The sequence below is a fragment of the Oncorhynchus mykiss genome, chromosome 17, assembly GCF_013265735.2.
Source record: "Oncorhynchus mykiss isolate Arlee chromosome 17, USDA_OmykA_1.1, whole genome shotgun sequence".
NCBI lineage: Eukaryota > Metazoa > Chordata > Actinopteri > Salmoniformes > Salmonidae > Oncorhynchus > Oncorhynchus mykiss.
Window position 1 is genome coordinate 63,640,109 of NC_048581.1, and position 14,949 is coordinate 63,655,057.

Consider the following 14,949-nt stretch of genomic DNA (forward strand, 5'->3'; position numbering starts at 1 on the left):
TATTTTATTGAAGTATTATATTAAGTTCAAATAAAAGTGTTCATTCAGTATTGTTGTAATTGTCATTATTACAAATAAATAAATAAAAATATAAATCAGCTAATTAATCGGTATGAACTTTTTTTGGTCCTCCAATAATTGGTATCGGCGTTGAAAAATCATATTCGGTCGACCTCTAGTATGTTGTTAGAAGCCCATGTGCCTCACTCTAATAATTTGGTCCCTTTCCCCCTCATAACTTAGCCTACTGTTGGTGGTGCATGGCCTATATCCTGTTATAGATAAATGTAAACATTGAATATTGTAAGAGCTTTCATTGTCTGTTTATATACCCCCTTTATTTATCCTATGGTTCTGACTTGGTGTACAGGTAGAATACCGTAAGAACGGCCCATGTACTGAATTCTGTCACTGCTCATTTCAAAAGTGCTGAACTTAAAGTTATATTGACTACATTCGTCCTTGCTCAATCATTAATGTCTTAATCGAAATTATGGGCACCGTTTGTCACCGTTATAGTGCAATTAATGTATTGTTTAGTGTCGTGTGTAGTGGCTCTGCTGGCATGCATCTAAAAAAATGTGTTTGCCCCACCAATATATACATGCTAAAATCAACACTGGTTATGGGGGTGGGTGACAGACATAGACCGTAAGTTACTGCACCAAGTGTACACCTGCAATAATACTATAAATACATTGGGAATAAATGGTTGGATTGCAGAAGCTACTAACGAAGTCAATAATATAATTGAATTACGTTATGTTTAGATGGGACATCCTGAATGGGACATGATGTGAAGATAAGAAAAGTAGCAAAATAAACACATACGTACATAGCTAATGTTTCTTACCTTTTTGACAGGTTTGTGAGTAGGGACCGCACTAAACGCAGCGGACGACACTGACAGTTCACCCATGACAATTTCGCTGTTCTTGCTCACTGTCATGGCTGAGTATTTTTCCGCCACGTTCTCGCTCTCCTTTACTTCTTTGCTGGCTTGTTTCAGCTCCAACTTTCCGTCCCCTAGAGTGTCCGACATTCCGATAAATAATGAAAACGTGCAACAAATGAGTTAGAACGTGGTAGTAGCTAGTTAGCTGCAGAATTAGTGTTGCTGCCAACTGTTCGGTATTTAGAGGAAGAGTGAATTATTTGTGCAGCTGAAGAAACCATTTGGTATATTAGTTGGCCATTTTATCTTTACAAACTAGTGTAGCAATTGCTGTCATAAAACGGTTGGTTGTCTGCGCAGTTCCGTCGCGTACACCAAGCTGCAGTCTTTTTGCATAGCAGTCACCTGAAAATGTGCGCTATGGGGAGTGATATGAGCCTAAATTAAGCCTAGGCAACCGTACCACCGTGTGGCTGTAGCCTGCCATTGAAAGTCTAACTGGCATGACATGAGACCAACGCCTTGCTAACGTCTGCGTGTTAGCAACAGTACCACCCTGTTTCTTGGCCACAGAGGGCTCTCACGGGGTGGTCACGACAGTGCTCAGGTAGGTATTTAGGGGTTTCCGTAGGTGTTACTACGTTGGAAAGTCCAGACCAGGTCTCCACCGTGCGCATTCCCCCTGAATATGCTGACTTGGCTCTCGCCTTCTCCAAAAAGAAGGCGTCTCAAATACCACCTCATTGACGGGGTGATTGTGCGATAGATCTCCTGGTAGACGCTGCACTTCCCAGGAGTCACGTGTATCCCCTCTCACAGGAGGCGACGGATGCTATGGAAACATATGTCTCCGAATCACTGCGTCAGGGGTACATTCGGTCTTCCACTTCACCCGCCTCCTCGAGTTTCTTTTTTGTGAAGAAGAAGGAGGAAGTTCTACGCCTGTGTATTGACTATTGGGATCTGAATCAGATCACTGTGAGGTATAGCTACCCGCTACCGCTCACAGCCACAGCGATAGAGTCAATGCACGGGGAGCGCTTCTTCACTAAACTAGATCTCAGGAGCGCTTACAACCTGGTGTGTATCCGAGAGGGAGACGAGTGGAAGACGACTTTCAGTACCACCTCTGGGCACTATGAGTACCTTGTCATTTTATATTTTTATTTTACCTTTATTTAACTAGGCAAGTCAGTTAAGAACAAATTCTTATTTTCAATGACGGCCTATAACGACAGATTTTGTCAGCTCGGGGATTTGAACTTGCAACCTTTCGGTTACTAGTCCAACACTCTAACCACTAGGCTACCCTGCCGCCCCGTCATGCCGTACGGTTTGATGAATGCGCCATCAGTCTTCCAAGCCTTTGTAGACAAGATTTTCAGGGATCTGCACGGGCAGGGTGTAGTGGTGTATATTGATGACATTTTGATCTCCACTACATTCGCTGAGCATGTGTCCCTGGTGCGCAGAGTGCTTGGTCGCCTGTTGGAGCATGATTAAATAGTACCCAGCATCCGGGAATTGCCTGTACGTCAAGGCTGAGAAATGCCTGTTCTTCCAACAGTCCGTCTCCTTTCCTAGGCTATCACATTTCCACTTCGGGGGTGGAGATGGAGAGTGATCGCATTGCAGCCTTGCGTAATTGGCCGACTCCCACCACGGTACAGGAGGTGCAGCGGTTCTTAGGGTTTGCCAACTACTACAGGAGGTTTATCCGGGGTTTTGGTCAGGTGGCTGCTCCCATTACCTCACTGCTGAAGGGGGAACCGGGGCGCTTGCAGTGGACAGCTGAGGCGGACAGGGCTTTTAGTCACCTGAGGGCTCTGTTTACCTCGGCTCCCGTGTTGGCCCATCCGGATCCCTCTTTGGCGTTCATAGTGGAGGTGGACGCGTCCGAGGCTGGGATAGGAGCGGTGCTCTCTCAGCGCTCGGGTAAGCCACCTAAGCTCCGCCCCTTTGCCTTCTTCTCGAAGAAACTCAGCCTGGCGGAGCAAATCTATGATGTGGGGGACCGGGAGCTGTTGGCTGTCGTCAAAGTCTTGAAGGCGTGGAGACATTGGCTTGAGGGGGCTAAACACCCTTTTCTCATCTGGACTGACCACCGCAATCTGGAGTACACCTGGGCGGCGAGGAAACTGAACCCTCGCCAGGCATGGTGGGCCATGTTTTTCACCCGTTTTGTGTTTACCCTTTCCTACCGACCAGGTTTTCAGAACGTTAAGGCAGACGCATTGTCCTGGCTGTATGACACAGAGGAGCGGCCCATGGATCCCACTCCCATACTCCCGGTCTCTAGCCTGGTGGCACCGGTAGTGTGGGAGCTGGACACGGACATTGAGCAGAGCCCGCTCCCCTCCAGTGTCCGACTGGGCATCTGTGCGTTCCGTCTGCTGTCCGAGACCGGCTGATCTATTGGGCCCATACATCACCTTCCTCTGGTCATCCTGGTATCAGTCGGACGGTGCGCTGTCTTAGTGGGAAGTACTGGTGGCCCACTTTAGCTAAGGACGTGAGGGTTATGTTTCCTCCTGCTCGGTGTGCGCCTAGTGCAAGGCTCCTAGACACCTGCCCAGAGGTTAGTTACAACCCTTACCTGTTCCACAACAGCCATGGTCGCACCTGTTGGTGGATTTCCTGACTGATCTTCCTCCTTCACAGGGTAACACCATCCTGGTCGTTGTGGATCGTTTTTATTATTATTTTTTTTACCCCTTTTTTCTCCCCAATTTCGTGGTATCCAATTGTTTTTAGTAGCTACTTATCTTGTCTCATCGCTACAACTCCCGTACGGGCTCGGGAGAGACGAAGGTTGAAAGTCATGCGTCCTCCGATACACAACCCAACCAAGCTGCACTGCTTCTTAACATAGCACGCATCCAACCCGGAAGCCCGCCGCACCAATGTGTCGGAGGAAACACCGTGCACCTGTCAACCTTGGTTAGCGCGCACTGCACCTGGCCCGCCACAGGAGTCGCTGGTGCGCGATGAGACAAGGATATCCCTACCGGCCAAGCCCTCCCTAACCCGGACGACGCTAGGCCAATTGTGCGTCGCCCCACGGACCTCCCGGTCGCGGCCGGTTACGACAGAGCCTGGGCGCGAACCCAAAGTCTCTGATGGCACAGCTGGCGCTGCAGTACAGCGCCACCCGGGAGGCCCGTGGATCGTTTTTCTAAGTCCTCTCGTCTCCTCCCGTTGCCCGGTCTCCCTGCGGCCCTACAGACTGCGGAGGCTCTATTTACACACGTCTTCTGGCACTACGGGGTGCCTGAGGATATAGTGTCTGATCGGGGTCCCCAGTTCACGTTGAGGGTCTGGAGGGCGTTCATGGAACGTCTGGGGGTCTCGGTCAGCCTTACCTCACGTTTTCACCTCAAGAGTAACTGGCAGGTGGAGAGTTAATCAGAATGTGGGTAGGTTTCTGAGGTCTTATTGTCAGGACCGGCCGGGGGAGTGGGCAGCGTTCGTGCCCTGGGCAGAGATGGCCCAGAACTCGCTCTTCCACTCCTCCACTAACCTTTCTCCCTTCCAGTGTGTATTGGGTATCAGCCAGTTCTGGCTCCTTGGCATCAGAGTCAGACCGAGGCTCCTGCGGTGGACGACTTGTTCCGGCACACGGAGGAAACATGGGAGGCCGCCCATGTCCACCTACAGCACGCGGTACTGCGCCAGAAAGCGGGCCCGGGTCTGGCTCTCGACCCGAAACTTGCCCTTCTGCCTGCCCTGTCGGAAGCTGGGTCCGCGGTTTGTGGGGCCATTTAAAGTCCTGAGGCGAGTGAACTAGGTATGTTACTAGGTATGCTTTCCCCCGATTACCGCATTAACCCCCTGTTCCATGTGTCTCTCCTCCGGCCAGGTTCCTCCACCCCCTCTGGACATCGAGGGGCCCCCGGCGTACTCCGTTCGTTCCATACTGGATTCGAGACGTCGGGCGAGGGGCCTTCAGTGAGGAGAGATGCTGGGTTCCAGTGGAGGACGTGTTGGATCCGTCTATGCTGCGACATTTCCACCGTCTCCATCCGTATCGCCCTGCGCCTCGCCCTCCGGGTCGTCCCCGAGGTCGGTGCCGACGCGCGGCAAGGGGGGGTGGGGTGGGGTACTGTCACGACTTCCGCCGAAGTCGGTCCCTCTCCTTGTTCGGGCGGTGTTCGGCAGTCGACGTCACCAACCTTCTAGCCATCATTGATCCATTTTTCATTTTCCATTGGTTTTGTCTTGTCTTCCTTCACACCTGGTTCCAATCCCATCAATTACATGTTGTGTATTTAACCCCCTGTTTCCCCTCATGTTTTGTTGGAGATTGTTTTATTGTATGTTTGTGCAAGTCATGTGTCGGTGTGCGACGGGTTTTGTACCCGCTTATGTTGTTTTTGTATATTTTGTTTTTTGGAGTTGTATGAGCACTTAATAAATGACTCCGTTTTTACCAAGTTCGTTTTCCTGCGCCTGACTTCCCTGCCACCGACACGCACCCATTACAGCAACAGTGGCTTGTAGTCTATGCATGGAAGCCAGGAGATGCTCAACGAGTTTATGTTAATTAACAGTCAATTACGTGAGATAGGCAGTTATTTGCTTGACAATAACCGTCCGACAAAATTTCATGACTGCCACAGACCTAACTCCAAGTATCCATTTGCAAGGTAGCTTTTGCTAGCGCTAGTCGGCTGTACCTGCGCCCAAGCTCTGGTATTTTTTATCCTATAGCTTTTTCTTTTTAAATAGTCTCCCAACATGTTTTTTCATCCTATAACTTGTTCTCCATCTTCTTTTTAAATAGCGAGTCAACATATCTTTAGCACTTTTATTTCCATGACTGATCAAAACTAATTTTCTAATGCTCTCTCCTGCAGCTGACATAGTGAGCAATATGTTTGGAACGCAATAACATCGGTGTAACGAATCGCAATACATATCGTATCAACACCTAAGTATCGTGGTAATATCATGTCTTGAGGGCCCTGGCAATTCCCAGCCTTAGTCAGCATCAGTCGATACTTGTAAAAATGTCTATTATTTAATACATACCTTGTACCTTTGTTTGTCCTGTGTAACTCTGTTCTTTTCTACTGCAATCTGTAGTTTTTGATAGAAATATCATTTTACGCCACCCCTGCCAAGGGAGCCGTTGTTTGTTAACGGAGCAGTCCCGTCATTGCACGGCATATTTGTTATTATTTTGGTAGTGATGCATAGAATGCAATTTATTTTTTGGATTCCAACTCCCACGGACAACTATAGTAATCAGGACAAGCACAGGTATACAGTAAACGTTAAATAATTGATATTTATAAAAGTATTGAGTGGTAGTGCATGTTTTGAGTGGTAGTGTATGTTTGAAGTCCCTAACTTCATACTCCATTGGAAAACAGAGGATTGAAGTTAACAAAAACTACAGATTGAAGCACCCAAATACAGGTACAAGGTACACATAAAAACATTTAACATTTTTACATGCATCAACTGATACCGGCTCAATGTAGCCGGAGGTACACTCCACCAGTGATGTAGTCAAGTGACTATACCTTGGGTCCAGAGTTGAGCCCCAAGTCTCTTGTGCTCCAGTCCAAGTCCAAGTCCAAGTCACCAATGGTCAAGAAACGAGTCACTGTAACTGAAGTCCAAGTCCCAGTGCTCAAGTTCTGGTATAAGTGCTCAAGTCTGAGTCACTGGGTCCACATTAACCTAATAAAAAAAAAAACCTGTGGTGGCAAGAGGAAAACTTAGTCAATAAGTTGTTCGCCATCCCTTTTTTCGTTGCCACCAAATGTTTGCATATGGTAAGGTTACCAGGTGCAATCAAGTACAGGAATGACAACAGAGACAGAATACAATATGGAATTTTATTCAATAGTTTGCGATATTCCAGCTCAGTCTTCATCTGTACTACCACAGTGGATATTACATTGGACGTAAATCAAGGAAAATAGATGTTCTGGTGGCAGCTGCAGAGAATTATTTGGGTATACGAGATTTGTCTTAAGTAGTGTTACAGGGTGTGTTGAGTGGTGGTGTCCCCTAAGGGCCAGCCCTGGCCATTATGCCACCCTAGGCAACAAAAACTAAAAAATGCCACCCCTAGAGGAATAGTCCCAGTAAGCAAAATGACGTTGAAAAAACGTCTACAATACGTATTTTTCCAGTCATTGAATTTAGATCCATTTTCAGTTCAGAATGAAAGTTGAAAATATGTAATTTATAGACATCTATATTTGAGCCAAATCAAGGCTGGTCCATACCGGACAAATCTGAACCAAACATCGATGTCTATGATTGGTGCAGATTTGGTTTGGACCAGACCAAAAACCAACATCCGTGCAGTCTGGACTGCACCAAAAAAAGACGTCATAAATGTGTCAGCGTCGGTTCGTGCTTACGGAGTTATAGCTTACAGCAGGGTTGAGCAACTTCAGTCCTCGGGGTTTGCAGTGGTGTCACACTTTTTCCCCATCCCTAGTCAAACACTGCTGCTGAAACGAATTGCATTCTAAACTGAAGATTATGATTAGTTGATTATTGGAGTCAGATGTGTTCGCTAGGGCTGGGGCAAAAGTTTGACACCAACCTGGTCCCAGAAGACTGGAGCTCCCTATCTCTGGCCTATAGTTTTGCAATTTAATTTTATGTGGTACGCCTACCGTTTGTAAAACACACAAGGAAAGACGGCCTGCCATATCGCCCGCAATGGAATTTCATGAATGTCCATCCATGTTGTAGGCCCACCATTTGCAAACAGGCCGTTTCATTGGCTTTATTAGTCCTGCTTCCTGTGACTCTGAGCTCTGAATATCAGATACCCAACTTTATCAGAAAGAGTTATCCTGAGCCTATTTACAATGTGTTTACACAGCGGGTAATGAAGAAGAAGTATTTCATTTGTTGCTATGATCAGCTCTGAAAAAATTGACAGATACAAACTTGAAACCTTGATCATGTCAATTTCGCCCACCGGATGAAACTCCTGGACAGCAGTTGTGAGTAGCCTGATTGTCCATTCCATATTATCCATTTTACTTTGATCTGTCCTGTTTTTAGGATATGTTGTCTGTTAACATTTTTTTTTGATTGGGCGCCATTTAGGTTAGGCCATTTGATCGGAGAAACCTGCATGATGTAAAAAGTTTCCGTATTGTCATACATTTTATCTCCAACCTTTAGGCTACAGAAAAGGCCACATACTATTTCTACCATATGCTATATCTGCTACATGATTTATGTTAGATCATTTTTGGACTGAGTTTTGGTGGAGCGCCACAGTGATGTCTCTCCAACAGCACCCTGGAGAGGCGCGCTGGGAATGGACAAGATAAATATTTTGCACCCCTGCCATTGACAAAGTGGGCACTGCTTATCATAGGGCAACATCAGAGCTCACCTAAAAAACCCATATGCCACTGATTGAGAGAAATTGTAATTGTTTTGGGGCAGAATTATGTGAGGTTTTATGTGTTGTTGGAGATGTGTCTTAGACCGTTTAGCTCAGGAAAAGCAGTCCTCATCAATCTGCCACCTAATGAGCGGACCGGCCTTAATCCCATCCTCCCAGCCCGTTGTCATGGTGCAGGAGCAGATAGGGTCAAAGTAGTTTAATGGGGTTGTGGGAATATAGGTGGCAGCTGCAGAGAAGGGCCTGGGTGTATGAGATTTTACTGCAGAAGAGTGAGTGTGATGGTGTTTTAAAAAATAAATGAAATAGAGGTATATAGGTGAAGGGTTAGTTCCTGGTCCAATTTTTTCCTTTTAGCAACATGAATAATGTAGATAGGTTGTGACTGGCCTCACACTTAAGTACAATAGGTGGCAGTGTATGCACCTTAAAGTCGGATGCGATCCGCCAACCCAATCCCAAAGAGGAAGAAAACGAGACAATGCTGAAACATCAATCCATGGGGGAGTCAGTACCTCCTTTTAATTTGTGCCTGAAAATCTAAATTAAAGAAAAGTTATCTTGCAAACTCAGCAGCAGTGGCGACCAGTCAGACCTCTACCTGTTTTGAGCCCTACCTGTTTAGCAAAAAATTGCCTATTTTGCAAGTTATTTTGGCATTAATTTGTGTTACAATGTAAACAATGACAAAAAATCTATACAATCCTTGAGTTAATGAAGAAGCATACAAATATGGCTCTTGAGCTACAAAATGCAGGCGTTTCAGCCTAGCTCAATCTTTCTGTGTAGGAGGGGAAGCCGGCAAAAGACTGGAGCATAGGCTTTGGTAATTTTCTCTAGTTGCGCCGTGATTGGCTCAGTGTTCTATCACTCATGGGGACACTTTGTCACCACAGAATCTTCAGGGAGAGCTAGGCAATTCAAGTCCCCTTGGGTCCTGCCATAGATTTACACTAGAAGTGCCCGTCCAAGAAGGCTCAAGGTCATTGGCCACAGATAAAATGATGTCAAATCACATATATCAAAATCTTAGCTAGCTAGCTAGACAAGCAGTCATCATGAATCACTTTGACAATCTACTGGCAAATTATTTTCCATCCTTGTCATATGAAGAGAAATTATAGATAAAACGTATTAGTGCTAATAATAGGCCATTGGACATTACACAACCAGTCGGAAATGGCAAATTCAACAATGAGTGGTTTGGAAGGAATCAGTGGCTAACTGCGATGCAAAGCAATCACTATTTTGCTTTCCCTGCCTGCTATTCAGTGGAGAGGGTGTGTGGTCCAAGTCTGGGTTTAACGATTTAAAATATCTGTCTGAAGGGGTCTGTTTTCCAAGCTTGAAAGGATACACATTCACACAAAACACCATGGGCCAGAAAAGGTTGAATACATTGGCCATGCTATCAATACAGCATGACTTCTGCCAGGTTCAAAACAACTGGGAAATCTCAGACTTCAGTGCGTTCAAGATATCTGGGAACATGGAGGAAAAAACTAGCTCCAACTGGGAAAATAAGTTTTGAACGGTCATCCAACTTGGATTTCCAAGTCAGGAACTCGGGTCTTTTTCTTGTGATTCAACCTCGTTTTTTTTTTCAGAGTTCCTCGTTGTCTTGAAAGCACCATAAATCTAGATGATGACAAAGTTTGCCCACAAGTGAGCACAGCACAACAAGTCCAAAAATAGGCCCATGTCTTGTATGCTGCTACATAAATGATGTAATATGCCAGGGATATATGTATACTGTAGCTAAGAAAGTAATAATTAGTGTATGTTGTGTAGTAAGCTGTTAGTAGCCCATGTGTCTCACCCTAAGAATTAGTTCCCTCTCCCCCTCAGAACTTAGACTATAGGTCTACTGTTCTGACTTGGTGGTGCACATGTAGCCTATAGCCAGATTTAGAGAGATGTCATCAGCAAATATTGTAAAAGCTTTCATTGTTTGCTTATATGCCCCAGTTATTTATCCTATGTTTCTGACTTGGTGTACAGGGAGAAAACTGTAAGAACGGCCCATGTTCTGAATTTTGTCTTTGTCCATTTCAAAAGTGCTGAACAAATAGGAATATCATCCGTCTGAGCTCGGCTGTGACCAAGAGACCCATATGGTTCACAATTGACCCAGCGACGTCCAGGTTAGAGGAGGGATTGCCCGGCCAGGATGTCCTTGTCTCATCGTGCTCAAGTAACTCCTTGTGTTGGGCCGGGCGCCGGCAAGCTGACTACGGTCGTCAGTTCGACAGTGTGTCCTCCAACACATTGGTGTGGCTGGCTTCCAGGTTAAGCGAGGAGTGTGTCAAGAAGCAGTGCGGATCAGTTTCCATTCCTACAGTTTAGTATAGGCAGTCAGCAGATGCAGCTTGCATACTAAAGAGACCAATTGACTAACTGGAATGTGAAAGGGCTGTCACAAACAGACTTGCCTTTTGATCTTTCTAATGTGTAATTGACCTGTGGGTGAAGTTTTTTTTATTCTTGAATGTGACAAAAAGTCCTGCAGATCACATCCTACTGTACATGTTTCTTTATATTCCTTTGGGAGTCAGGTAGGATGATAATTTGGCTGATCTTCAGTAGTGGTGTGTGGGTAAAACCTCCAGGAAAGCCAAGCCAGGAAAAACAAGCCATATTACAACCTATGTGTTGTGATAATTATGTTGTTTGCTCTATAACCTGTTGTTAGTTCATATGCCTTGACAACGTGATATACAGTGGGGCAAAAAAGTATTTAGTCAGCCACCAATTGTGCAAGTTCTCCCACTTAAAAAGATGAGAGGCCTGTAATTTTCATCATAGGTACACTTCAACTATGACAGACAAAATGAGAGAGAAAAAATCCAGAAAATCACATTGTAGGATTTCTAATGAATTTATTTGCAAATTATGGTGGAAAATAAGTATTTGGTCAATAACAAAAGTTTATGTCATGTACTGTCATGTTGTGTCTTGTCTCTGTCCTTTCCCTTCACCCTGTCTCCCTCTGCTGGTCGTATTAGGTTACCTTTTCTCCCCCGCTTTCCCCCAGCTGTTCCTTGTCTCCTCCTAACTACCCATTCACCCCGTTTCCCACCTGTTCCCTTTTTCCCTCTGATTAGGTCCCTATATCTCTCTCTGTTTCTGCTCCTGTCTTTGTCGGATTCTTGTTTGTTGTGTTCCATGCCTGAACCAGACTGTCGTCATGTTTGCTGTAACCTTGTCTTGTCCTGTCGGAATCTGCCGGTCCGTCTGAGCCTACCTATGTTTGGTAATTAAAGAAGCTCTGTTTAAGTTAATTCGCTTTTGGGTCCTCATTCACGCACCGTAACAGAAGAATCCGACCAAGAATGGACCCAGCGACTTCGGATCCTCTCCACTCAGCCGTCGGGATCCAGGGAGCGATGCTAGGCAGACACGAGCAGGAAGTGTCTGCTGCTCGACATGCCGTTGAGACCCTGGCCACCCAAGTCTCCAACCTCACAGAACAGGTTCACCATCTCCGCCTCGATCCACCGGCCACTTCCAGGGCTTTCGAATCTCCGGAGCCCAGAATCAATAACCCGCCGTGTTACTCTGGGGAGCCCACTGAATGCCGCTCGTTCCTCACCCAGTGTGATATTGTGTTTTCTCTCCAGCCCAACACTTACTCCAGGAGCACTGCTCGTGTCGCCTACGTCATATCTCTCCTTATTGGACGGGCTCGTGAGTGGGGCACGGCAATCTGGGAGGCAAGGGCTGAGTGTACTAACCAGTATCAGGACTTTAAGGAGGAGATGATACGGGTTTTTGATCGATCTGTTTTTGGGGAGGAGGCTTCCAGGGCCCTGTCTTCCCTATGTCAAGGCAATCGATCCATAACAGACTACTCTATTGAGTTTCGCACTCTTGCTGTCTCCAGTGGCTGGAACGAGCCGGCCTTGCTCGCTCGTCTTCTGGAGGGTCTCCGCGCAGAGGTAAAGGATGAGATTCTCTCCCGGGAGGTTCCTTCCAGCGTGGATTCCTTGATTGAACTCGCTATTCGCATTGAGCGACGGGTTGATCTTCGTCACCGAGCTCGTGGAAAGGAGCTCGCGCTCTCCGTCGCCCCCCTCTCCGCATCACTACCATCTTCCTCTGCCGGCTCGGGTGCTGAGCCCATGCAGCTGGGAGGTATCCGCATCTCGACTAAGGAGAGGGAACGGAGAATCACCAACCGCCTCTGTCTCTATTGCGGTTCCGCTGGTCATTTTGTCACTTCATGTCCAGTAAAAGGCCAGAGCTCGTCAGTAAGCGGAGGGCTACTGGTGAGCGCTACTACTCCTGTCTCTCCTTCAAGATCCTGCACTACCTTGTCGGTCCATCTACGCTGGACCGGTTCGTCAGCTTCCTGCAGTGCCTTAATAGACTCTGGGGCGGAGGGCTGTTTTATGGACGAGACCTGGGCTCGGGAACATGACATTCCTCTCAGACAGTTAAAGGAGCCCACGGCCTTGTTCGCCCTGGATGGTAGTCCTCTCCCCAGGATTCAGCGTGAGACGCTACCTTTAACCCTCACTGTTTCTGGTAATCATAGTGAAACCATTTCTTTTTTAATTTTTCGTTCACCTTTTACACCTGTTGTTTTGGGCCATCCCTGGCTAGTTTGTCATAATCCTTCCATTAATTGGTCTAGTAATTCTATCCTCTCCTGGAACGTCTCTTGTCATGTGAAATGTTTAATGTCTGCTATCCCTCCTGTTTCCTCTGTCTCTTCTTCACAGGAGGAGCCTGGTGATTTGACAGGGGTGCCGGAGGAATATCACGATCTGCGCACGGTGTTCAGTCGGTCCAGGGCCACCTCTCTTCCTCCACACCGGTCGTATGATTGTAGTATTGATCTCCTTCCGGGAACCACCCCCCCCCCCCCGGGGTAGACTATACTCTCTGTCGGCTCCCGAACGTAAGGCTCTCGAAGATTATTTGTCTGTAGCTCTTGACGCCGGTACCATAGTCCCCTCCTCCTCTCCCGCCGGAGCGGGGTTTTTTTTTGTCAAGAAGAAGGACGGGTCTCTGCGCCCCTGCATAGATTATCGAGGGCTGAATGACATAACAGTGAAGAATCGTTATCCGCTTCCTCTTATGTCTTCAGCCTTCGAGATCCTGCAGGGAGCCAGGTTTTTTACTAAGTTGGACCTTCGTAACGCTTACCATCTCGTGCGCATCAGGGAGGGGGACGAGTGGAAGACGGCGTTTAACACTCCGTTAGGGCACTTTGAATACCGGGTTCTTCCTTTCGGCCTCGCTAACGCTCCAGCTGTCTTTCAGGCATTAGTCAATGATGTCCTGAGAGACATGCTGAACATCTTTGTTTTCGTTTACCTTGACGATATCCTGATTTTTTCACCGTCACTCCAGATTCATGTTCAGCACGTTCGACGTGTCCTCCAGCGCCTTTTAGAGAATTGTCTTTTTGTGAAGGCTGAGAAGTGCACTTTTCATGCCTCCTCCGTCACATTTCTCGGTTCTGTTATTTCCGCTGAAGGCATTAAGATGGATCCCGCTAAGGTCCAAGCTGTCATTGATTGGCCCGTCCCTAAGTCACGCGTCGAGCTGCAGCGCTTTCTCGGCTTCGCGAACTTCTATCGTCGTTTCATCCGTAATTTCGGTCAGGTGGCAGCTCCTCTCACAGCCCTTACTTCTGTCAAGACGTGCTTTAAGTGGTCCGTTTCCGCCCAGGGAGCTTTTGATCTCCTCAAGAATCGTTTTACATCCGCTCCTATCCTTGTTACACCTGACGTCTCTAGACAGTTCGTTGTCGAGGTTGACGCGTCAGAGGTGGGCGTGGGAGCCATTCTTTCTCAGCGCTCCCTCTCTGACGACAAGGTCCACCCATGCGCGTATTTTTCTCATCGCCTGTCGCCGTCGGAACGTAACTATGATGTGGGTAACCGCGAACTGCTCGCCATCCGGTTAGCCCTAGGCGAATGGCGACAGTGGTTGGAGGGGGCGACCGTTCCTTTTGTCGTTTGGACTGACCATAGGAACCTTGAGTACATCCGTTCTGCCAAACGACTTAATGCGCGTCAGGCGCGTTGGGCGCTGTTTTTCGCTCGTTTCGAGTTTGTGATTTCTTATCGTCCGGGCTCTAAGAACACCAAGCCTGATGCTTTGTCTCGTCTCTTCAGTTCTTCAGTAGCCTCCACTGACCCCGAGGGGATTCTCCCTGAGGGGCGTGTTGTCGGGTTGACTGTCTGGGGAATTGAGAGGCAGGTAAAACAAGCGCTCACTCACACTCCGTCGCCGCGCGCTTGTCCTAGGAACCTTCTTTTCGTTCCCGTTCCTACTCGTCTGGCCGTTCTTCAGTGGGCTCACTCTGCCAAGTTAGCCGGCCACCCTGGCGTTCGGGGTACGCTTGCTTCCATTCGCCAGCGTTTTTGGTGGCCCACCCGGGAGCATGACACGCGTCGTTTCGTGGCTGCTTGTTCGGTCTGCGCGCAGACTAAGTCCGGTAACTCTCCTCCTGCCGGCCGTCTCAGGCCGCTTCCTATTCCCTCTCGACCGTGGTCTCACATCGCCTTCGATTTTGTCACCGGACTGCCTTCGTCAGCGGGGAAGACTGTTATTCTTACGGTTGTCGATAGGTTCTCTAAGGCGGCTCATTTCATTCCCCTTGCTAAGCTTCCTTCTGCTAAAGAGACGGCACAAATCATCATCGAGAATG

General features: G+C 47.5%; 1 protein-coding gene across 1 annotated transcript in view; it reads right to left on the bottom strand.

The window, feature by feature from the left end:
* The window catches only part of LOC110494352 (S-adenosylhomocysteine hydrolase-like protein 1), a 58,709-nt gene extending 57,277 nt beyond the window's left edge, over window positions 1-1,432 (bottom strand). Inside the window, exon 1 of the mRNA XM_021569325.2 lies at window positions 854-1,432. Within this exon, the coding sequence (XP_021425000.2) occupies window positions 854-1,042 (189 nt within the window). The 5' untranslated portion in view covers window positions 1,043-1,432. The remainder of the gene's footprint in view (window positions 1-853) is intronic.
* Between the last annotated feature and the right edge of the window lie 13,517 nt (window positions 1,433-14,949).